Source organism: Rhinolophus hipposideros (assembly GCF_964194185.1).
Source record: "Rhinolophus hipposideros genome assembly, chromosome: 4".
NCBI lineage: Eukaryota > Metazoa > Chordata > Mammalia > Chiroptera > Rhinolophidae > Rhinolophus > Rhinolophus hipposideros.
This window is the reverse complement of record NC_138050.1, coordinates 61,130,130-61,156,623: the sequence shown is the minus strand read 5'-3', so window position 1 is coordinate 61,156,623 and position 26,494 is coordinate 61,130,130. Positions and strand designations below refer to the sequence as shown.

At 36.0% G+C, this 26,494-nt stretch overlaps 1 protein-coding gene across 1 annotated transcript in view; it reads right to left on the bottom strand.

Annotated features, from left to right (window-relative positions):
• NALCN (sodium leak channel, non-selective) overlaps window positions 1–26,494 on the bottom strand; it is a 318,494-nt gene that overhangs the window by 100,113 nt on the left and 191,887 nt on the right. The window contains 2 exon segments of the mRNA XM_081047253.1: window positions 8,722–8,796; window positions 22,741–22,878. Coding sequence (XP_080903379.1) covers window positions 8,722–8,796; window positions 22,741–22,878 — 213 coding nt within the window.

Sequence of the window (26,494 nt, the reverse complement as noted above, 5' to 3'; positions counted from 1 at the left end):
ATGGAAAGGTATATGGAACTGTGAGACAATGAATTTCTGTTGTTTTAAACCACCCAGATTTCGTATTTTTGTTACAACAACCTTAGGAAATTAATACCCTTCCAGATCCTCATCAGAACAAAGAACAGATGGGCTGTATGAAACTTGATACCAAAAGAAATCAAGGCTATGAAAATACCTCCAATGGGTTCATGCTTCCTGTTTAGGTACACATAGGCACATAGGGTAAAACTCACTACCCCAACTCCCTATAACAAGTCTTAACAAAGCTAAGAAAGCTGTTTTTTTTCTTTTCTTTTTTTCAATTCAATGATTGTGAGAGGCTGCATAAAACTGAAAACCAACTGTCACACTTTTTTTTTTCAGAACCCTAGCCATGCAGTTTCCATTGCCTCTGACAGGATCTGAAGGAAAAAAGCACTGCTAGTTTTTAAAATTTTTGTTCTCTTGATTAAAGAAAGCAAAATGAAATAGCATTCCCACAGCTAAGTAGTGGTCTGAGGACCGGGCATGCAGAGTTCAGGCAGAGCTGAAGTGTGCGCTTCTCACCTGGGTTTGGGCACGTTGGCCCTTTCAACCTCACTTTTCTTTCTTTTTCTTTTCTTTTTTTTTAATTGAGGAGTTATCTTGCAGAGTGAAAAACTGTAATAAAAGTAGTTCTAAATTAGCACGCTTATAGAATGATGCACTGACAACTTACCTACGTAAATTTGAACAGTCTTAGGGAAGTCATTTTATGTTTGTGCAATGGCAAGAGAGACATAAGCTAACTTATTAAAAGTCCTGAGTACCTGTGGATGAGGCAGAGAACAAGATTTCTGAAAATAGTCTTCTAATAGTGATCTGGTTTGGGTCAGTCATACATGAAATGACATTTTGGAAGGGCTTAGAGAAACCCTTCTTCCAAGAAAGTCTCAAATTTATAAAATTTATTTTTATGGAATTTGTTCGATTAGGAGCAAAAGAAAATGACTCCAACTGCTGAGAAAGCTGTTCTTGGTGAATGGGAGCTGGTCTGGCATTTTGGGAGTACACCTATTATGCTGTGCTCTCAACTAGTGTCAGAAAGGAATAGTTTCTTCTTGAGGCCAGAGAACGAGGCTCTGGAGGTGTATTAGTTTCCAAGAGCTGCTGAAACAAAGTACCAAAAAACTGGATGGTTTAAACTAACAGAAACTTATCGTCTCACAGTTCTGGAGGCTAAAAGTCCAAAATTAAAGTGTCTGTGGACTTGGTTCCTTTTGGAGGTTCTGAAGGAGGGTCTGTTCCAGTATTCTCTCCCAGCTTCTGGTGACAATTAGCAATCCTGGGTGTCCCTCACCCTCTAGACAGCTCACTCCAGTCTCTGCCTCTGTCATCACATGATGTTCTCCCTGTGTATCTGTCTGTGTCTCTTTTCTTCTTCATATAATGACACCAGTCATACTGGTTTAGGGCTCACCATTCCATAAATTGCCTTTTCACTGAGTTGATTATTTCCTTTGATGTACAAAAGTTTTTAAATTTGCTGTAGTCTCATTTGTTTATTTTGCTTTTATTGCCTGTGCTTTTGGTGTCATATCCAAGAGATCATTTCCAATTCCACTATCATGAAGCTTTCCATAATGTTTTCTTCTAAACATTTTGAAGAAATGTTTAGATTTCTTCAAAAAGAAATCTAGATTTTTTAGTTTTAGATCTTATGTTAAGGTCTTTAATCCATTCTGAATTAGTTTTTGTATATGATGTAAGGTAAGGACTCAACTTCATTCTTTTCCATGTGGTCATCTAGTTTTTCCTACATTATTTGTTGAAGAGATCATCCTTTCCCTTTTATGTGGTTTTGACACCTTTGTTAAAGATTGTTTGACTATATATACCAGGGTTTATTTATGGTCTCTCTCTGCTCTATTGATCTATATGTCTGTCTTTATGTTAGTACCATGTCATTTTGATTTCTATAGTTTTGTGATATGTTTTGAGATCAAGAAGTGTGAGGCTTCAAACTTAGTTTGTCTTTTTAAAGATTGTTTTTGTTGTTTGGGGCCCCTTGAGATTCCATATAAAATTTAGAATTTTTTTCCTACAACTACAAAAAAACACACTGGGATTTTAACAGGGATTGCACGAGTCTGCAGATTGCTTTAGGTAGTTAGTATTGACATTTTAACAATATTAAGTCTTCTAATCTATAAACACAAGATGTATTTTCATATATTGTGTCTCCTGTGATTTCTTTCAACAATGTTTTACAGCTTTCAGTATAGAAGTCTTTCACCTCCTTGGTTAAATTTACTCATAAGTATTTTATTCTTTCTTATGCTATGGTAGATAGGATTATTTTCTATGGTGACAATTTCTTACCTCTCTGAAATCTTTGAGATTGTTGACCACAGATTCCTTTTTGAAACACTTTTACCTTTTGGATTTGATGACAAACACATTCTAGACTTTCCTCCTGCTTCTTGGGCTGTGACTTCTCTTTCACACTTCAGGGGCCCCCTCATTGGCTTATACGATTCATTTATTATTCCTCAGGGAACCATTCTTCCCTTGGTAAAGTCATGATTCCTAAAGGCTTAAATGATCATCTGCATATTGATTTTTGCTCCTCTCCAATGTCTATTTCAGTCCAGATATTTCACCTAACCTTTAAACCTTACATCTACCTCTAGACATCGTCTCATAGATATCTCCCAGGCATTTGTCTCATGGAAAATATATGACGAGCCTCCATTCCTCTAAAGAAAACAAACAAACAAACAAGCAAAAGTCCCGTTTTTTTTCCCTTCTCCTCTATTCTCTGTCTTGGCATGTCTAGGGCAATCTAGAAACCTGGGTAACATCGTTGTCAGTCACCAAATCCTATCGTGTTTTCCCTCCTCTGTATTTCACTATTCCGTTATGTTCCCTCATCTCTGTTTCCTTTAGTTGAGGCTATGATCACTTTCTGCCTCAGAAATGGGTCCTCCTAGCTTCAGCCTAGGTGCCCTTCTGTTCATTTTATGCACTGAAGCTAGACTGTAGGGGAGATTATGCTACTCTTTGTCTTAAATGCCCTTAGCATAATGCTTAGCGCTGCTCACACCATTTCATCTGCTGGTCCCTGCTTATATTTTCAGCTCACCATTTTCTTCCTTTTTCTATACTTGAACCAGGGTAAACTCCCAGCATTTTCTTAAAAAAAAAAAAAAAATCACTGTGCTTTTTTCTTGCCTAAATAAAAAGGTTGTTGTTCCTTTGGACTTAAGTACAATTTCTCATGCTACCTTCTTCCAACCCTCTTCACCTGGATAGGCACTACTCAACCTTCAGATTTCTGTCCATATCACACTTGCGAGAAAACAGCTCTTATTTCATAGTCTCTGTTAGATGTGCCTATGTGCTCCACAGACCTCTGTGATATCTGTTTACTTGTCACTTCCCCTACCAGCTGACAAGCTATTTGAAGGCAGGAACAATGTCTTGGTCATCATTTTGTCCCTTGCCCCTCACACAATATCTGACACACAGTAGATGAGTACTCAGACCCTAGGATTACAGAATGGATAGTGATGTACCACCTATAAAAGGATACCTCACACAATCTTAGCCTGATGCCATTACACATTTGAATCATGCAACCCTCCTCCCACATACCTCACACTGACTCCTGGCTCACCAAGCTATATTCTGATTATAATTTGGCCTCCAGTCCATACACCCACAGAGAAGGAATATGTTGATTCACAAATGTAAGCATCTCATCCAATCTATTTTCTAGACACGTGTCTCATAACGAATGAATGCACTAGTGTGGCATCTTTTGGTGAGGACAGTGGCTTAGTGGCAGAGAGCCCACGTTATTCCATCTTAGGCACTTACAAATCCTGTGAATTGGGGCAAGAAATTTACTCCTCTGAATCTTAGTTTCTGCGTCTTTAATATTCAGGATTAAATTCAGTAATTTAATATGAAGTGCCTTACATAAGGTAGTTTTCAATAAGTAATATGTATTATTGTAGCAGTTCCACCACTCTCTTTTATGTTACATTAGTTTGAGTTCACTCATGAGAGATGGAACAAAAGGTTGAGAAGAATGTAAGGCTCGACTCAAATCAGGAGATGGCGACCAGAGCTTAGATGAATGGCATACTCTGACAACACCCTGTCTCCTTGTTGATGTCCCAAGTCTGGAATGACGTCAGCATAGGAGACAAGACAGAGATGAAATGAAAGATCTCAGATAAGGCTAAAGACAAACTTTAACCTGGAGCTCACATTTTAAATAGAAATATAAGATTTTTATTGTTTTTGTTTTTTAAAAAAATCACAGTCAATAAGAGAGAGAAGCTTCTTTACATATCCCTACTCCTCACTCTCAATATGCAAAAGGCCAAACATTGAATTCGAAACAGGATTCAAATGAGACTTGATACAGAGTTGGGGAAACAGTTTTAACTGTAGAGCATTGAATTTAATCTAAACAGAGTATCTATACTTCTCTTTTCAATGATTCTTTCCCTGAGGCTTCTCTGTGGTTTTTTTTTCCTTCACAGTTTAATGAATTTCATATTGCTTAAAAGAAAACCCTTTATATTTGCCTTGCACTGAATTTACAAAAATCATTAAAGCTGCAAGAATTCGCTTCATTTCCAAAGTTTGCAAAACTCCACTTACATCCCCCTATGTTATTCTTACACCAAGGTCACTGTCTTCTACTACTCAGAGGACAGTAGTAGGTCAAGGGATTTTTTTTTAGCCTCTATACAAACTGACTTGGCTTCTCAACAGCCAAATTACACATTCACCAAGAATCTCATTTTTAGTCACTTTTCTGATCTTACGTAGAAAACCATTCTCTCCTTTCCCCTTCTCCCCCCAACCTCCACATTCCAGGTCCATTATTGGGTTTTGGGGATTCTGAAAATAGAAGCATGGTCTCTATTTAATTAGATAATGGGGTCATGTAAATTACAGCCTGTATGAAATGATTGCTACCGCTGTATATAGCTGTTAGGAATCGATTGCATCTTATGTGAAACACAGGGAAAGCAATAGATCGATTTTACATGGATGTATATAATTGGTATGATTTTTAGAAAATTATTTATTTCGAAGAGTGATAAAGGAAAACTACATTTGGTTACTATTAAGGCACAACACTGGCGATATCTTGGAGAAGGGGAGTGGTGGGAATGGGCATTTGTATCAGAAACTTTCAAAATTCTTCTCCAAGGATCCCTTTTATTCTGCCCTCTGAATCCTACCTTTCTTAAAAATAACTACTTTGTCTATCAAAACACCTTTATTAAGCAATAAATAATTCAATGTGGTTTCTTTTTCCTTAAAGAAAAGCATACATGAAGAGACTTCAGAGCTTTAGCTTTAGGGGGCAGTGCTGCCACCTAGAATTGGCAGATTTCCCCCTACAAGCATTCACGTTGGGTAAATGAACAATTCTCTTTCGGCTTCCTATAGTAGTAAAAAGGGCTGCTGACTCCATAGTTTCTCTTGAAAAGCCCTAGAGGTCAGCAATCCCTGGTGGGAAACCACTGTCTTAAAAGGCAAGGAGGTGACTTCAGAAAAGAAGAGGAAAAATATAGATAGCATCATGTTTCTAACTAAGGAGAATACTATTCCACGAGTCCGCCAACTGCTGATCATGTAGACCATACTTGCCCTCGGGGAACGTCTCCCTTAGAGGCTCTGGTGGCCTTGACATTTGGCTATCTGACTTTATCACTGTCCAGACTCCAGATTCGGTCACATTGCTCCCATTTTATCATTGTGTTGTAATCATAACCTGTGATCTGTCCCTTAATTTCATACCTTAAATGTTTTCCTAGTTTACTTCTTCACTTATTTCTTCTCCTCCATTCCAATTTCTTCACTGTATCTTTTAGCTTTCTACCATAATCTTCCATCTTGCCCATCTTCAGGGTCATGTTTTCTCTCCCAAGTGTGAGAATTAACTTTCTCTTCCTAATAGCTCTATTTAATATTTCATATTTAACTTTTCCATTTTAGAGGTAACTCTCACTGATTTCTATTACTCTTGAAAATGTCTATGAACCAACATTTATATTTTAACATGGTGTTCTTTTTTCCACAATCATAATAAAATAGATTAAAAGCCTCTAGAGGCCTGGCTAAAATGTTAATATGCTGCAATATTATGTCTGTGTCCAAGGAGGATCATTGTTCCACAAGGTCACCGAGAGAAGAGGAGCCCTGAGCAGCCTCTGCCACTATGTGGAGTGAATAGCAAGCATTTTAGCTCTTAAAGTCTGCAAACATCACAAATCTAGTGGCTCTGATTATATCACCTGCTTTTCAAGGGGAAACAAAGAACTATTTTGGATAGTTTTAATGATTGGGTTATTTAATTCACCTCCATTCCTCAGAAAATTTTCCCTGACATCAACAGTTATTTGGTGAGTAGAATGACATCCCTGTCACCTAAAATATCATTATTTATAAATGGGTAATTAACAGTCCTGTGAGTAAGCCTCCAGATAAGGCATGACTTTAGTTTGGCATTTATATATCTTTAGCTCAACTCAGTATAGTATACCGAGTCTGAGATTTTGGTCCAAATTTCCTGGGTACAAATCCTAACTCTGCCACTTATTCACTGTGTGACCCTAGGCAAGTTAATTAACTTCTCTGTGTCTTAGTTTCTTATACTAGTATATATTAGTAACACCTCCATCACATGGTTATTGTGAAAATTAAATAAGTTAAAATGCAAAGCACCTGACACTGAATGAGTGGTCAATAAATGTTACTGTATCTATAAGAACCTACAGACTAGTTGGTGGAAAGGGTTAAAGATGACCAAAAAAGTTTGACCTAAACAAAGACAGACTTTGAAATACATAATGCTTTCTAAACTTCAAACATTAAGAAAATCAAGCGTTTTCTTCCCACATTTCTCCCATTCTATTATCTATCTGGGAATAATACAAATAAAGTATATACCTTTAAATCCTTAAGGGTTGGGCCTGCGCATGGAAAACTAAACAAATGTTTCAGGTAATATTTTTACTGGAAGCATAAAAGAAGCTATAAAAGACAGTGTAAAGTTTCAGGTATCCACATCATTATGTGCATGAAAGTGATGCGCGCATGTGTGTGTGTTTGAAACTGTATATGAGCCTTACCTCAAAGGCCAAAATCAAAGGAAATAAGGAAAACTAGGGATATAAAAAAAGTGACATAATTGTTAAAAACTAGTGAAAACACAAAATATTCTTATAAAAAATGAAAGAAAGTGAACCAGGAACATTTTAGCTTACTCTAACAATATTTGGTCCACAGCAATTTCATGAAGTTCAAGTATAAAATTAATAGATGAATTTAATAGAAATGTAATTTCAGTCCAATCATGGCAAAAAACAAATGTGAAAAATACTAATGAAAAGAGATCTGCAATTTTAAGATTGAGATTTTCAATGCTCAAATATCTCTATTCAAAGAAGATATTTTAAATTATAGGCTAGCACTATTGGATAATCATCTCTGATGAACAGCATTTTCAGAAATACAAAACATCACTAATATATAGCAAGTGATTAAATAAAAGCTCCCCCCCCCCTTTTTTATAGCTAATGATATATAGTCAAAGCAAAGTACCATATAGTTTATTTAAAGGGGCATCTTTTTTTGAATTTATTTATATTTATTATTGTTATTTTTTAAATTAAAGTTTATTGGGGTACAATTGTTAGTAAAGTTACATAGATTTCAGGGGCATCTTTATATCAATATTTTTCATTATTGACAACCCTTAGATAAAAATCATAGGCCTTGGAGATAAACAAGAGTGATTAGATGAAATGCCTAAAATGACTTTCATTTATGTAAATGACAACAAAATAATTTAAATAGGTTATATTTTTGCTTTGTTAAATATAGACAATTCAGATGGAATTTGAAAATTCTGAAGGTGTAGGGCCTCATGGAATTCCACATAGGATTTGTTTCAGAGCCTTGGTTCTCTTTGGTAACATCCCAGCTATTCTTGCAGTGCTGAGAAGGGTGATCCAAGAATATGGTATCCAGTGTCCTTTTCCACTAACTCTGCTTCTCAAAAGGTCTATACTCTTTGATAGAGCCAAATATACAAGCCAAGTATCCTTCATGTAACAGCAACTATGAGAATGGTTGCTCCTACCTGTTGTCTTTCTGCCATCAATAAATAACTTTCACACAATTTCATGTCCATTTTGTTTTGATACGATTATCATTGCCGTAACACCCAATCTGTGTTCATACATAACTGGGCACACAATTGATCATTTATTCTATTCCATTTCTTATAATAACCATGGAAACCCAGACTAAATTCTCTTTTAGTGTCTAGAGGTCAGGAAAATTGATGTTTAATATTTTTATGATGATGATCAAGAGTATTTCATATAATTATGCAAAATGGCAATCTGGCCCTAAGGCATTTCATTTCCAGACAACTTTCATTTCATGGCAGAAGGAGAATAGTCTCCAAATCCCATTTACTGTACTATGCCTATCTAATGTTACTTACAATAATAATAACATAAAAATATTCCTAGTAATATGGATAATTATGGAGCAATGGAAAATTTCCTTTGCTGATAATGGATAAAAATTAAACAAAAAAAAATTGCCAATTTAGACTGCCCTACCTTATTAAAATCTAGTTTTTTTCCTTTGAAGCTCAAACTGCTTTAATATAACCTGTAAGTACATGTTGTAAAGAATCCCCCATACATTACTTACTTGTTTAAGCTTCTTTAGATCTTCATCAAGTTCTAAGTTGTCCAAAATAACAGCAACAAACAAACTCAGGAGGATCTATAAAACGGTTAAATAACAATGAAAAAACCCACATGCTGTAAGTATCAAAATATTATATATAGATATAAAATATCTACCTAAAATACATACCATATAGAAAGCATTAAATGAAAAATAAACATGTAGTTGTGTAGGTATTATAAGGTGTTTATCACAAATACATTGAAGGAAATGCATATGTTAACTGAAATAAATATAAAATATTTGCTTGTGGAAGCAATTTAAAATGGGAATTAAAGAAACTTTTCTTATAACTCAATAATCCTACTTCTGAGACCATAACCAAAAAAAAAAAGAAAAAAAATCTGAAGTACCGATGAGAAGTTTTTTATACAAAGGTGCTTGATAAAGTTATTTGCAATAATGAAATACTGGAAATAATATATAATCTCTTATAAATAGTTAATACAGTTATAGAGATCTCTATTATAAAATTCATGCAGCCATTAAAAAGTCCCACTGTGGTAGCTAGTCTCACATAAGTTCCCCTGGTGTTCACACTTTTGTGAGTCCCTGGTCTTCACATTCTTGTGAGTTACCTGCCACGATGAATATGGCTGGTCAGTGTAACCAATACGTTACGGAAATGATTGTGTGTGACTTGTGAGGTTAGGTGATAAGAGACACTGTGGCTTTCACCTTGCTCTCTCTTGCATCACCCACTCTGGAGGAAACCGGGTGCCATGTCACGAGGACATTCGAGAGACCCTATGGAGAGCCCATGTAGTGATGAATTAAGGCCTCCGGCCAAAAGCCACGTGAGAGACTCATCTTAGAAGTGGACCCTCCAGCCCTACTAAAGCCTTCAGGTAACTAGGTAACTGCAATTCCAGCCAACATCTTGACTGGAAACTCATCAGACACTGAAATAGAAACAGCAGCTAAACCTGTCCCAGATTCCAGACCCCAGAAACTGCATGAGATAATGTTTATTGTGGTGTAAGCTCTTAAGTTGTTATGTAGCAATAGGTGACTAATGCACTCATGAATTTTAATTAGTATTGAAAAAATGCTTATATTTTCAATATTAAATGAGAGTATATGTGTTAGAAGTGCAAAAAGGAATAGAGAAAATGCTAGGAGATTCTTTAGAAATGTTAATGGTGTCTGTTTGTGAAAAATGGATTTTTCTCCTTTTCTTTGTATTTCACCATATTTCCAAAATTAAAAACAAACAAACAAACAAAAAAAGGCACTGCTTCTTTTGAAATGGGTAAATAAGGTAAAAGAAAGAAAACAGCAAAAATGTAGAAGTTAAAAATATTTTAATTTCTAGTCCCTTTTCAATTTTGAATTCTCTAAAGTTTCACATTTGTATAGATTATAAATTAGGATATATTATCACTCCTAATTTATATTTTTCCTTTCAATTTCCCTCTTAACAAATTATTCCCATTTGTTAACGTTAGATGGTTAAGCATGGAGGTAAGAAAAGTGAGGCAATTTAGACATGACTTTTAAGTACCAGAGAGATTATTATGCAGAAGTTAATGGCTAGCTCTTTTCCAAATGTAATGAGTATTTAACAAGGGGTAAAAAAGCCTCCAAATATTATTAAAATTAACAGAATATGCTTGGCTTGGGACAAGTGCCAGTATCCTTCCTTTTTATAGTAATGTCCTTTGCAATCCTATCAGAATTTAAAGAAGATACAGAAAGGTCTAGACCATAGATTTTTACTGATGTCACCACGTCTGCCACACCATGGGCACCGATATAGTTATGGGTACTCTAAACCAGACATTATTCCAAACAGGACATTTCATAGTTCACTCAGAGTTTAGCCCCCTTCCCATGACCTTGATGTTGACCTTGATGTTATCATCCAAAGTAACGTCAGAGGAGGAGTCCACCTTCCCTGGCAACCTCACTCCAGATTCAGGGATGTCCAACTGAGGGCCTCCTGCTGTGAATACACGAGGTCTCACACCACTTCTATCCCTCATTGACATTTGAGCAGGCACTGCTCTGTGTCCTAATTTAACCAGTTGTCCTATCTTCCCAGTGAAAGGGCTAACAAAAATTCTAAAAAACAATAATAGTTAATTTTCCTTGATGAAAAAAGGGAAAGCAACTGTTCCCCTCTATTTTCTTAGAGCATTTCCTTAGAAAACTTGTCTTTGCATTTCCTTTGAAAACTCTGTCCCTATGAGATGTATATAAATCTTTTTCGAAGCTCTAAATAAGCCTTACCTGTTTCACAACCTAGGAATAGCGCCCTGTTTCCTCTTCCCCATGGGAGGGTGGGAGTGTAACTTAGCCACCTGTCTTCACACAGCAAAACTACCTACTTGTCACGGAGATAATGAGAAGTTTTATTTTTTCCTTTGGACAAAGGCAATTAGCTGCCACAGATAGTCACCCCACTACAAGGTGAATTTAGGGGTAACTATATTTAATAAACGGTGCTGTTGAGTTTTTTTTTACTTGAGGACTAGTGCTTTTCATCTTAAGAACATGGATGCAATGTGGGGATATGTATAAAAGTGTGAGTTGCTTTCCGTCTGTGTGATCTCTTGCCTGTGATGCCCACTGCAGTCTGGTTTAGTGCTTATTCGATAATAAAAATGTTGTCTTTCTTGTCTACCTTGGTGGAGAGGTTTTCTGGGTTGGCAGGAGATTTTAGTTTTAATTATTTGCCCAACACCAGACAGATGGCCAGATGGCAGGTTACTTAAGGACAGTCAGGTTAGGTTATTCGATTAAATTCGACAAGCGGTTGATTGGACTCCATTGATGTGCCAGACACCGCCCGGTCAGGAACATAAACATAATATTGTGCACACTGCGATGAAGTTCACAGTAGACTTAAGCAGACGTAGGCTGGTACGGTGGTAGAAAAGAGCATTGTGGTTTGAGAGCTCGGTTAGCAAATAGTCACAAGCTATGTGGCAACCACGAGCCCACTGTGTGTTTCAGTGCCCTCATTTGTAAAATATTAACAGCTATAACAATAAAAAATAGCTCAACAGATTGCAGCTACCATATTTTCCTTTAACCCTCCACTGACAACACTGGTGTGTGGTGTAGCCTGTAAGAAAATATGCAGACGTAAACTTAGCTATAGGAAACTAAAATGATTTTCTTGATATTTTTACAAATGAACTTAATTTAGTCCATAAGCCCTCCATTTGTGTTGATGGCTGAAAACTGAATCTTGCTTTATCAATCCAATTTAGTTCTTTAAAACTCAGTTACATTTGAATAGATGTTCCTTTTCTTTTTAGGGCTAGTTGTCATCGGCATTTCATCCATTGTGGCCATGTGGCGTCTCCTCTGTCACCCATTGAGGCAGTGATGGCACTTGTTTTGGGAGCCCTGGGCTTTCTCCCTGCTCAGTTAATCACCACCTCAGCTCCTGCAGCATCTACTAAGATTTCTGACTCTCAGTCACACGCTCTGTTTTAGTTTCCTGAGGCTGCTGTAGCAAATTGCACAAGCTTGGTGGCTTCAAACAACAGAAATGTATTCTATACCAGTTCTGGAGCCTGGAAGCCCAAAATTGAGTTGTCAGCAGGACACGCTCCCTCCGGAGGAGGCTCTAGGGGAGGATCTTTCTTTGTCTCTTCCAGCCTCTAGTGGCCCCAGGGTTCCTTGGCTTGTGGCATCACTCCAATCTCTGCTTCTGACTTCACATGACCGTCTCTTTCTCCCTGTGTCTTGTCCTTATCTATCTCTTAAAAAAACACTTTTTTTGAGGCCCATCTGGATTTAGGCCCACCTGGGTAATCCTATCTCATCTCAAAACCCTTAATTTAATTACATCTGCAAAGACCCCTTTTTTTCCGAATAAGGTCACAATCAGAGGTTGTGGAGTTAGGACGTGGGTATATCTTTTTGGAGGCCCCAATTTAACCCTCTCTACACTCCATCTGGTCTTTGGCTTGGGATGTTGTTTCTACAATAGTGTTATTGCTACATACTGGTTTTCAACTCCTTGGGAAGTTGGCAGTTCTACCATTCCAGGCCGGAAGTAAGGGAGGCTTGTTCTTGGGCCATCTGTTAGGCCTTCTCTCTACCAAGACCTCGGGCAACTCTGTCCAAGCTGCCTCTTGACCACGTAGGACCCCCCCCCCCACCCAGCAAGGCTATCTCCCACTCAGATTCAGACAAGAAGTTGGTACAAGACAAATACTGAATGTCAAAGCACACCCAAGTTGGTACAAGTACTGCTATTGCCACTGTGTGTGGCATGTCACCTCGCACCAAAACACACTTCATTCACCTCTCTCCTTTCTCCAAAGCTTTCTGCCTCCTTCATGCTCCATCACCCCAGAAAGCATTATTCTTTCAACTCAGAAAGCAGGAATGTGAAGGAAAATTGGAGTGAGGGTTTGAGGGGGGCTGCACAAGTGTGAAGACTAACAACCAGAAACTAAACCCAATCAGAGGATCACACATTTAGTTCTGTGCCATCTGAGCATTTAGATTTCCAACAGCTTATCTGGGCACATGGGTCCAGGTGCATCTTTTGAATGCTGCTTATTTAAGATGGTGAGGCACTGAATCCAACCAAAATGTGCTACCAAGATATGGAGGTGCCAAGGAGAAGGATGACGTCAGCAGGAAGGGAACTGTGAGAAAGGCTTTCTCGGTGGCCTGAGTGAAGACAGGACTTTGGGAGCATGTGGCTAATTGGGGTCCTGGTGAGCAGTTAAGTAAGGCCAGAGCATGGCTGCCAGGGAGGAGGCTGGGGGAGGCTGGAGAGGTAGGATGGGGGTGGACAGTTTGCCTAAATGCCACCAAGGGAGGCTGTAATAATCACAGTGATGCCATTTGCTTCTTCTCTGTTAATTTTTTCCTTTCAGATATTTTTTGATGCATGTAATGTAGTTATTTTAAACTGGATCATTGAAATGATAATTAGTGTAAAGCGCAGTTTTATAAAAGGTTATTAAACACATAACATTTTGTTTATTTTTTTAAAGAGTACATTTTATACATTTTTCTCGAAGAAAAGAGAAAAAAGTTACCTCACAGCAGAATGACAGAGACAGATGTGGGATGCTAGCTGCACTTTTTACTTTTTATGCAGATAAGAATTTGATTTCCATTGTAGAAGAAAAGCAAGCCTCAAAAAGGAAAAGCTTTGGCTTTGTTAGGAAAAATGCTGAAGGCCCTTTGCAGTTTGAAAGCCCCACATTTACAGAATTGGGACAAGCTGTTGGGAGGGGTTTTGGCAAAAAATTTAAGGGTAGTATGATGAGACAAGTAAACAGTTCACCGGAGTGGGCTTGTGAGCTGGCAGGGTGGGACAGGCAAAGAGCTAACAGGAGCGAGTTTGTGAGTTATCAGGAATGAGCGTAAAAAGTAACCACTTGGCTATGAATCCCCTGGTTAGCACTACACCTGCAAGTTGACAGGCACCTTACATCCATCGTAGGTAGGAACAGAACAGTTCCCAATCGCAATGGCAACCCCTTGCAAACTAACAAACACTCATAGATGGGAACAGGACAGTTTTCAGGAGAAGACGATTGTAATGGCAGCCAACCTGCAAGCTGACAAGCACCCTATTTCCTGCTTAGAAAAATATAAAACTCGAGCTAAACAGAAACCCACCGCAGCTATCTCCATCAGACTCTGCCCTGGCAAAACTCCTTTTGCCAGTTCCAACTAGAACTCTCTCTCTCTCTCTGACTTTCAATAAATCTTTTTTCCTTTCCCACTTTGTAGAGTCTTGTGAATGCTTTCATATTTTGCGAATGACCAGGGGTTAATTCTATGCCAATACAAAATATAAGGGGAAGTTTAATATTTTTTAAACTATCATTAAACCTAAGTTCTTTCAACAAATACCTTTGCGTGTCGGGGTATCACTGCTGAATGAACATGACAACATGATGATAAAATCAGAAACTGTATTTAAAAATATATGTGGAGCTTGAAGTTTCCTGCGGAACTGATTTGGACATGGATTTTTAGTTTGTTCCTTGTCGCCAGTTCCTGAAGTGTAGGGCACTGTGATAAGGTGAAGACTTGGCATTCAGGGTGAGAGATGACTGAATTCTGGCTTTGATTGTCTCTTTGGAATGGAAATAGAAGATGCAGGAGAGAGGGTGAGCCTGCAGCTTATTGTCAGGAGGTGAGAATTACTTTGTAGTTCTTTTCTCAGACTCAAATAAGGTGGCAATAAGCACTGTGATAAAGAAATAGAAGTGAAGGGAGGGTGGCAGCTTGCTTTCCATCATTTTTAATTTACACCGTCAATGAGATATATTATTTTCCTACAGACCCAGTGCTATGTGGAATTGAACTGAGAGTGAAGGCTGACTTGGGTGTTGGCTCCTTTCCAACACATGGCATTGAAAGTCATGGGAGTGGGGGACAAATCCTTTCTCTGACAGTAAGAACCACTCCTCAATTCTCTCTTTTTTTCTCTTTCATTTGTTTGTTCTATTTCTGTAGAAAGCTGAGGTAATGCTCATTAATGATCTGAGCCCATTTCATTGATGTCTGAATCTTATTTTCAGTCAATGCTTACCTACAAGTGCCACATGTACTGTGCCAAAAGGTTTTCTGTAGCCATTAAATATGATTCACAGGTTTATATTAAAATGTTATTAAATGTAATTAAGAATTTTTACAGGGACTTGCCACCTTGAATCAAAGAGCTTCATCATTTGTATGAAACACCTTTATACTTTGCCAGTTCTAAATTATGCAACCAACCTACTGTATTTTTTTATTATTTAGATTTATATAATTTTTAAATTTGTAGTGTGGCATGGAATACTATGTCACTATTTTTTTTTAATGATGTCATTTCAGGAGAATAAAGATCAATGATATATCCTTTCATTTCCTCTTGAGCTTTCTTAAAGCACAGCAGTGTATGCTTTCAAGACAGTGCAGTAGTATTTCATTTGTGCAATGCTTTAAAAAAATTCATGAATATTTTTTCATGAATTGGCTACTTGCCACTTTTAACAGGCCTATAACATTCCATTATATGAATATGCAACACACGTATTTGTTCTACACGTAATGTACAGCTGATGTAATACATTCACTTCCTTATTTTATGATCAATATTGAAACATTATGAGTCACCAATGTCAATGAAAAAGTGAAGAATAACTATTAAAATTTTTCAGGTATCTATTTCTTTAGTTCCCTCAAATCATAAGGCCCATTCTCAAGATATTTTTAGCATTGACAATGTATTCACTGTGGAAAATGCCACATATCAGGTCTGTGGAAGCCTAGCAATCTTAAAATTTTAATAATTGACATAGCAATATATTGGTGGGATGCTGACCTTCTAATTAGTGGATTTCAAAGCATCCTTTTCCAGGTTCAATATGGTTCCTGCCCCAGAGTCTTAATAAGTGTTCGGCTACTATAAATCCTTATGACCTCTCTTCTCTTTCTCTCATTCTTTACATGGTCGTGAAAAAGCCAGATTCACCTGAGCTAAAGGTTTGCTAAGTATTCACGTTTTAAGTTTTATACATTGAACCACAATTAAACTTTCCTTTCATTTAGCCCAAATATATGCCAGCAAAATTGAATAAACTACAGAAATAGTTGTATTTCCTATTATTATTATTTACCACAATTTTGTTGTGACATGACCATTCTTTCCAACACACTAGGGTTCTCATTCTCTATCTATAACTTACTATTGGCTTATCATGATTCCAAATGCTGAAAGTTATGGTTTATTTTTACAGGAGGGTGGCCTTACCATTTTAGAACGGGTTTCTTGGTTGATAATTTCTGTCTCTGTAACTGCATATCCTATTCTGCATTCTCTAACTCTGCATATAATCACACCCTAGCCTTATGTACCTTTCCCTTTTCGTTTCTTTTCTGAAATTTACTTTTACTATTTTCTTTTCCTTTTCATATATCTTAAAGATAGCCCTTTAACTGAAATGTCACCTTTACTCTTATTTCTTTCTCTACTATGAACTTTATTAATAATTTCTATTTTTTAAAAACTTATTTCCAAGTGTCCAATAGAAGTACAGCAAGACTATGGTCAGCACTCTCTAATCTTGTGTTTTTTTTTTTCTCCTTTTTACCATTTATAATCATACTCTCCTGAACCATCTTGCAGGCTGTAGCTGGAAACAATCTCATTTTTATATAGGTCAACAAAAAGTCAACTGTAATCAGAGCAATGTAAAATGGGAAATGTTCAACGCAGATGCACTTTTAAATAAATTCTATAATATCAAGTTATTTAATTTACACGTTGGAAAGCCCATTTTTGTCAACAAAATATGACTATTCTCAGAAAGCTGCCACTACAGAAGCAAAATCAAGAGATTGCTGTGTTAATTTAAGCACTTCAAAGGTAACAAAAAGACTATCCACAATGAATGCTTAATTACATTTTTCTTTTTCAGTATTCACATCACAGAACTTTCCTTTGAAACAATGGTAAAAGAAAAAACAGTGAGAAAAAAAACACACACGTCTTTTAACTGGTTAAGTCTTCCACAGTCCTTAACCCGTAAATTATTGGCAAAAGTGGGGGAAAAGATTGATTTTACAAGCATTAGACAATTCTACAACCAAGACAGAAATATAGAATACATACCTGTTGGATGAAAGAGACATTTTAAAGGGATAATAGGTAATGGTTATGAATATGCATTGACTATACACTTAAACTTGATTTTCATTGTGAGCTGAAAAATTGATGTCCCCAGGGGGTGATGGACTAGCCTGCTGTTTTTTTTTGTTGTTGTTGTTTTGTTTGTTTATTTTAATTCCAGAACAAACCACAGTGAAACATTTTTCTTTTTTCTTTTTTTGCTACTTGGCACATGCCTGTTCCCTGAAAAGACGAAATCAGGAACTCACCAGGTTGTGTGGCACCCCTGGGAAGCATGGATAAAAAACAATCAGAGCTTGTATATTTATGCGGACTTTTTTTTTTTTTTTCCATTTGAGTTTAAATGCTTTGTAGTATTTTCTAAAAAGAAACACACAACTTTAAAAAAATGCTCATTTTAGTGTAAGTTCAAGCCTAGACAGACTTATGGAATAGAGGTTTTAACTTAGAAATGTTTAGTTTTCAACAAGCTTATTACCTCCATGCACATGTTTATATGTTGGTTCACAAACTATCTCTGACTGCTTTACTGCCAATATTTTAAATACTATTTCAAATAAGGTAGAGCTGGAAAGACTGGGAAGCAGATGTGTATTATGTGCACACTGATCACTTAGTAAGCAACGGCATACACTTATGGCTTTTATCATTTCTATTAGTAGGCCTTGCATCACAGGTTTTGTTTGTTGGTTTGTTTGTGTTTACTAGTTCTATTTCTGTACTAGTTGTAGGCCCAAAGAGGACAGGGATTAAGCTCTTTCTCCCTTCGGTCAGGATGTTGGTTAGTACTTATACATAGTAGCTGAGATTCAGTAAAATGGTGCTGAATCAAATTAAGCTAACTCTATAAAGCCCATTATAATGATGGTCATTCTGAGGATAAATAGGAGGAGAAAAACAACTGCTGATCATGCGTTAAGCAAAATCTGGGAAGTGACTTTGGTCCCTAGACATTTTGGGTAGTATAGAAGTAACACTCTCAGTTATAGGGTGTTTTCTTTAACTGAATTAATTAATTCTCATTTTTAAAAATATAAATTTAAAAATCTGAATAGTTTTTGCTTTAGGCATCATAATCAGAGAAATCCATTAAATATCTTTAGGCCTTAAAAATTTCACGTAAATGTGGTAGAGGAAAATCAATTTGAGTTTTATTTAAACAGTGTATTTCATCTAATTTATAGTACACATAAACAGTAAATTGAGATGCCTTAAAGACCTAAAGGCAAAAGGCAAAAATTTAAAACAATGAGAAGAAGATAGAGGAGAATATATTTATTACCTCAGGGTGGGAAGGAATTAGTTAAGCACAAGTCCAAAATAAATATTGACCATAAGTGAGTAACTCATAGTTTTGACCATGTCAAAGTATAATATCAAAAGATATTACAGATAAATCAGAATAACAAAATACTACCTAAGAGACAACATTTATGTCATAGTCAAGGGACTAATAGCCAGAAGGTAACAAATGAATTTAAAAAAGACAAAGTAGACATTAGAAAAATAGGTAAAGCATATGATCAGGCGAGTCATAAAGAAGATGGCCAATAAACATATGAAGACGTGCTCCCTTATTAATAATTATGGAAATGGAAAAATGCAAGTTAAGGCAAAGCGATATCACCATTGAACTCATAAGATTGTCAAAATCTTAAAAGTCTAACAATATCAACCAGAGATCAGACTGTAAGAACACAGGAATTCTCAACCATTTGGGAGGGTAAATTAGTGCACTGTGCCTACAGAGCAGAGGTCCGCACATGACAGATCTAGACAGTAGATATTTTAGGTTTTGAGAACCAGGAGGCAACATCTAGGATATTATACAGTTACTTACACAATCATTCAAAAACGCACAAACTAGTTCTAGGTTACAGGCTATATAAATAAAACCTGTGAACCCGATTGGGTATGTGCACTCAAACCCGCGCTACACTTGGCCAGAATCCAGGAGCCCGGATCCTGCTTTCTGACATATGTTCTAGAGAAACTCTCACACAAACTGATACAGTGCACACACATATTAGTTGTAACATTGTAAGAGTAAAATACTGGAAAACAACCTAAATATCCACTAGGAAAGGAACTGCTAAACAAATATGGTATACTCAGTCCTATTTCATATATTCATGATTATATATATTAATGACCTAATGAGCTTTATGTATATTAAGGTAAAAAGATTTCAAAATATTTGGTGAAAAACTTAACAGGATATGTGTAGAGTTTGATACTCTTTATTCTGAAAATTGCTGCTACTAATGATTTGTGAAGAGGGAAACACATGATCAAATATAACTTGGTCTCAGCATGGTGTATGGAGATAATAATGAGAGAAATGTGCACTCTGGACATTTCCTCACGGATGGCCAGCAATGCTCTGGAGCAGTGTTCCTCAAACTAAAAAATTAATATTAATGTTAAACATTAATGGTATAAAATGTTTGTAGATAATCATCTTCAATTAATTACATATTTTTTAATAGATACATATGTGTGGGAAACTACTGCATTTCATTGATTTTAACATCTACATTTATTTTCACATTTTAACAACTCTGAAATTGGGATACACCTTATCATCCATGTGTATAGTTTAGTTGTTGGTATTTTTTGTTAATGTTACACAGAATAAGAGTTTTCTTATAGTTAATAGTATGTTGAATTTAATGAAATATCATTTAAAACTGGAAGAGGGATTCATACCCATTTCATCATAGTCACTGTTTGGGAGAAAGGGTGTGGGGAAAAAAGAAGGGAGACAGGAACTTGGTTCAGGAATAATCATAATTCATACCGATCAATAATATTTTGTTATCTATAAATTATAAATAGCTGAACTAACATAAAAACATTTAGCACTTATTAATATACAGCTTCAAATGCGCACACCATCTTACTTAACATAAAGGAACTTGGTGTTGATGATACCTACGAGAATCCTCTAATTTCATGGCTAAACCATCCCCCCAAATACAATCTCAACTCACATGGAGGTGGCAACTTTGAATGCTCGGGGTGGGGCATCATTATTCTCAGTTTCTGATATAACATGACATAGAGATTAGGGAAGTTGTCTGCTTCTTCCAGTCACACATCTAGTGGGCAGCAGAACTAGAACCCGACTCTACATTGTGAACTCCGAGTCCATACTCTTGTTCTCCACCATATTTACCAGAGTGTCCTCACTGACTTTTACGTTCTCAATTGCTTTACAGAGTTTTTAAAGAAAATTACAAATAAAAGAAAAAACAATTTCAATACTCAGTTTTAACTAAAAAGTACTTTTTGAAAATCACAATAAAAATGATAGTAAAAGTTTTGAGCAGATACTTAAATCAGTAGAATGAAGGGATGAAATTAGATATGGGTTTTCAAGCTGTGCTCTGTGAATTCCTAAAGGCTCAGGTGAAAGAAACCTCAGGAGGCCTTGGAAGTGCTCCAGTGTTCCACAGTCATGACCATATTTTTGGCCCAATAAGGAAAATTCAGACTGCCCAAGAAGTCTGTGTATCAGATTTAATATAATATTTCATTATATTAGCAATCCCTGCAGAAGTTCACTTAAAGAAATTCGCTTTGCTAAATAATTTACTAGGCGAGACAGTTTTTCTTTCTGCTTTTATACTGTGTGAGTCTCGGACTTAAGGATCAAGTCTATATCTGTGTGTAAAAAATTTGCAATGAGGATAGCAAATAATTATATTGTTTTAATAGAAAAACAATTAGATAGATTATCCCCATACATCGATGATTTCAATCATATTTATCTTGCATTTAACCCGTAATCAATACATACTCTCCAAGCTATTCCTAGTTTTGAAGGAACTTAAATACATAGTAGATGTTTACTAAACATTAGTTGAATTCATGAGTGAGTTAGTGAGTGAATGAATAATAAATGAATGAACGACAAACACAGACTTAAAAGTCCTGGAATGGAGGATGCAGGGACCTCAGGGCCACCTGTCCCATAAACACCAGCACAGTCAGATTTGGCTCTGGAAGATAGGCCTCCATTTCCTCAATCTTCTTTCCGTTTGTGAATATTTTTACTTACCCCATATAAAAAAATGCCAAAACTATTTCTTTGGTGTTCTACTGTTTGAACCCAAGGCTTTATACCATGTAACACTATATCCTATATACTTTTTGATGAACATGTTTTAGTTTTGAAAGTCTTTGCCTATAGCAAATGCAACCACTAATTTAACATCTAGTTTCTCAAGCACTTATTTGATTCATAGATATTTGGAATTGGAAGGGACCTTAGAGCTCCTCTGCAATTTATTTTATTTTAGTGACTCTTGGGCAGAGGTTTGAAAATGTCTTGGGCAGACATTTTCAGTGATAATGCTAAGCTCATAATCTAGGGAAGCAGCAACAAAACCACGGTCTTTGAGACCAGGAAGACCTGGGAATGTTCTGGCATTTACACTATGTAACATTGGGAAAACTACTTAACTCTTCTGAGCCTCAGTTTCATCATCTGTAACATGGGACTATTACCTAGATTGGTTGTTCTTAGCATTAGGAATAAAGTTGTAAAACATTTTGCCTCTTAATAAAAGTAACAGTTGTTTTTATTTCATGTGTTCCTAATAAAGGTAAATATTTTGGTTCCTTAACTTGGAACTTTTAACATAAGAGTAGAGCTTAAGTTTCCTTCTTAAATGTGCACAAATTTATTACATAGAAATGTACATTTGACATTAGAAAGACCTGAGAATTATATGTCTTAGTATGTCATAGGCTGCATTTCTTGATGTTTTTTTCTTTCTTCTTAATGGAAATAATATCGAAGAGAAAACTGTGACTGAGTCAATTATTCAGTTTTATTGTGTTTTTACAATATTTGCAGCTATGCATTTTATTTTTTTCTCATGTGTTTGTTTCAGTCTCACATAGCATGAAAACACTGAGCTGATTTCTAATTAACTGACTGCACCCTGAGGTCTCTAGCTTCTATCTTTAGTTTAATTACAGCTGAGAAGAAGAAGTGAAATTGAAGAGAGTGTCTCTCCATGATTAAAAGAAAATAATAATGTAGTTCTGGTTTAATCCTTAGATCATCTAGGGTGTCAATGCCTAGAGATAGTTAAATTGCTATGCTAATGTGAGATTTCTATTTTGTTTTGTCTTGTTTTCCCTCATGCAAACACCTGTACCTGATGTACACAACATCTTACCTACATCTGAAATCAGTTCAAGGAGTTCTCTGATTCATAGAAATTTAGAATGGAAGGGACATCATACAACTATAGTGGTTTTCTGGCTTTCATTCTGAAATTAAAAATAGGCCAAAAATCTGTTGGTGCTCATCCCGTTATGAATTCCCAGATATAACTGAAAAAAAGTGCTAAACTCACCAGAGTGGCAAAGAGATGGTAGAGAATGAAATAGATGGCAACCACGGGTGCCCACATGTGTCCCACAGCATTTAGAGTTTGGTCCATTACGTCTACCCATCCTTCCTGGGTAAGGATCTGGAACATGGACATGAATGCCTACAGAGGAAAAGAATGAAGGTATTAAGCACCAGCTTTAGGCTTGCATGCAATTTAAAATTAGCATAAGGTGTTTGACGACTTTGATCTTTATATTATTGATTTTTATCTGATTGATCACGGGAAAAACAGCCTTAATTCAACTGGTGGGAAAGGTCTGACAACAAAAGATTCTAAAAACTTGATATCTAATGATTCAGAAAACTAAAATAATTGATATGAATTAAAATTAGCATTGTTGGTGGTAAACACTGTTGAGAAAATTAGAAAAAAATTCAGGACCTTAGCTTGTTTGCCTTTTTTTCCTCTCTAAATAAACTAACTATTTAACATTTCCAACAGATGAGTATATAATTTTTTACTGCTAACTGCAACTTATTTTGATAATGAATGACATTTAATTGTCTAAAGACATATGAGAATAATAACCTTAATTTCACTTTTATAATAACCATCTATCATATTATTTGTTATATTAAAAAGTGAGACTCTTTAAAAAAGAAATATTTCTAAATGATATTGCCATGCTAAGCAACTTAAGAAAGGCAGATACATTTTTCATAATTTTTCTTATTTTCAAGGCAGAGAGTGAAGATCATGGATGAAGCCAAAGTGAAAAAATATAGAGCACGCCAATAAAAGCTAGCCAAGCTAAAGGACTCAAAGTCTCTGCAAAGATCTTTGATTAGTTCCATTCTTACATGTTTTTCTTATTAATTATATGATTACATAGGCATCTCTAACTCACATATTCCACATACACTAATGATCAATAAAAGCTTCTTAATGAGAATTTATGATGCTGTATGGGGAAAGTTGAAAATTGGAAGCTAGTTACTCTTTAAAAGCATCTTTATAGGCCTTAGTACAATGAAGACTTAAATCGAATTCTCAGGTATCAGGATTCTGAGAAATAAAGTCCAGCATAATACAAAGATGAACTGAGCCCAAGACAAAACTCTGTTACGCTGATTAGGATCTTAGAGCCAAAAGGGACCTTAAAGATAATCTAATCTGACTCTTTTGTTTCTGAAGATAAGGAAAAGGAGTCTAAAGGATGATAGGGTGATCAGTCCAAAGTCACTCTATTAATTTGTGGCACTAATAGAAGTACAAGTCAGGCATTCTGACTCTAAAGCAAGTACTTGTCCAAGTATTGCTTCCTGTGTTCAGAGATGTCTTGAATCACTATTTCCCAGGCAGTAAGCTCTCTCTGCCGTTTCCTTTCCTAGAGATAGTTAACTTTTTTAGAAGTAAGGCATTCGACCCAGCAATCCCTCTCCTGGGTAACTACCTAAAAAATCTGAAAACATTTATCCATAAAGACAAGTGTGCTCCAATGTTCATTGCAGTTTTATTTACGGTGGCCAAGACATGGAAACAACCAAAATGTTTTTTGATAGATGAATGGATAAAGAAGTTGTGGTATATATACACAATGTAATACTATTCGGCAGTAAGAAAATATGAAATAGGACCATTTGTGACAACATGGATGGATCTTAAGATTATAATGCTAAGCGAAATAAGTCAGACAGAAAAAGTAGAGAACCATGTGATTTCAGATATGTAGTATATAAATCGAAAACAACAAAAGAACAAGGCAAAAAACTGAAAGAACAAAAACTCATAGACATAGACAATAGTTTAGGGGTTACCAGAGGGTAAGGAGGGAGGGGGGCTCTCGAAGAGGGTAGATGGGGTCTAATATATGTTGATGGAAAGAGAACTGACTCTGGGTGGTGAACACACAATGTGAGATATAGATAATGTATTACAGAATTGTACACCTGAAATCTATGTAACTTTACTAACAATTGTTGCCCCAACAAACTTTAATTTGAAGAAAAATAAAAAGAAGTAAGGCATTCAATGCCCAACACATAGTGGACCCATTTGAAAAAAGGAGTAACTGCTCTTTTTTTTTAATTAAAGTTTATTGGGGGTGACAATTGTTAGTAAAGTTACATAGATTTCAGGTGTACAATTCTGTAATACATCCTCTATATCACACATTGTGTGTGCACCACCCAGAGTCAGTTCTCCTTCCATCACCATATATTTGACCCTGTTTATCCTTTTCTTTAAATGACTCTTGAAGTAGGAGATAAGTTTTTCTACTTCCCTTTGTCCATGTGTAAAAAAACTTAACTTCTTCTTGAGTTAATTTTCCTATAATCTCATTACTCTACAAAGTGTTTTGCTCATAAAAGTATGAAATACATTGCTATTGACACTTGAACTCAGCATTGCCAAGGACAAAATAATACTTTCCTTGAAAAGGTGCTTAAGAAAATATTAGCTTTAACTCATTGTAAAAATGCTTCAGAGAATTTTCAACACATCATTTAATCTCATAAGTGTGTCAGGACTTATCATTGAGGACAATTATTTTTTCCCTGTATTTCTTTTTCCTGTTGAATATTTATTACCTCCAAAGACAAGGAACAAAATTCCAAAAATGATTCATATATATATATATATATATATATATACACATATATACACACACACACATATATATATGTGTGTATACACACACACACACACACACACACATATATCAGACTGATGTATTTTCTTCAATGGAAATGTCACCTGTGTGAAAGTGTGTGTACGTCCCAAAGATTCAATAGCAATGTGGGAAGAATCAAAACACCTACAAGTATAAGAGGAATCTTACTGGACATGGATTTCTTTCTCCAAAAGTAGCAGAAAGCTTGTGATTAAGCCCAAAAGATTTATTTTTGGTACCTAGAGACCATAAATTCAGGTGTACCTTTCAGCTGCCTTGGGCACAAACCAATTTAATTTGTTTTCATCTACTGCATTTTCTTTCACGAACACTCAGCTATTACACATTCAGAAAATGCTCGGGAACATGGAGCTATGGAACTGTAACCTGTTGCCATGAGATAAGCAATGTGGGTACAAACATTGGTGTTATCTTCTACTCTTTTCAGAGTCTCAGAAGAAAAAAAAATCTCATTTCTGCATAGCTCAGACACCTGAAAGTTCATATTGTGAGATGCTGTGAACTATCCTCGAGAGCAAAGCTTCCTGTTACAATGCAATTTCTGTGTTTATAGCTACTTACATGAATAAACCAATGAAAGGGAATGCCATGAAATACTTTTATCATAGACAGAAAATTAATTTGTGTCTTGCATGAAAGGTGCCTTATCAGTTTTGCTGAGATTTTATCCAGAAATTTAAATCCAAATGATAGTTTTGTGAATCCAGGACCCTTACTGACTTACATTATCTGCAAGACCTGTGTTCCTTGAAGAACCTGCTTAGTTTATTTATTCAAACAAGGATTATTAGTTGTTACTGAAGGTTTGAAGTGTTGAGGATTGAGATGAGGAAGACACGGTTTGTTCTCTTAAGAAATTTATAATCAAGAGTGGAAGAAAAAGATGAACATGACCAGCTATAAGAAAAGTGAAAAATATGATGTGTAAGAGAAATGTAGCAAAGCTACCAACAAGTAAGTTAGAAGGATCAATGTATTCCTCTTAGATAAGTCAAGAACAGGTTTGGGAAAATGATGGCAATTCACTCTGATAAGGAAGGTGAGTAGGATTTAAATGGTGGAGAAGGGGATGATGAACAA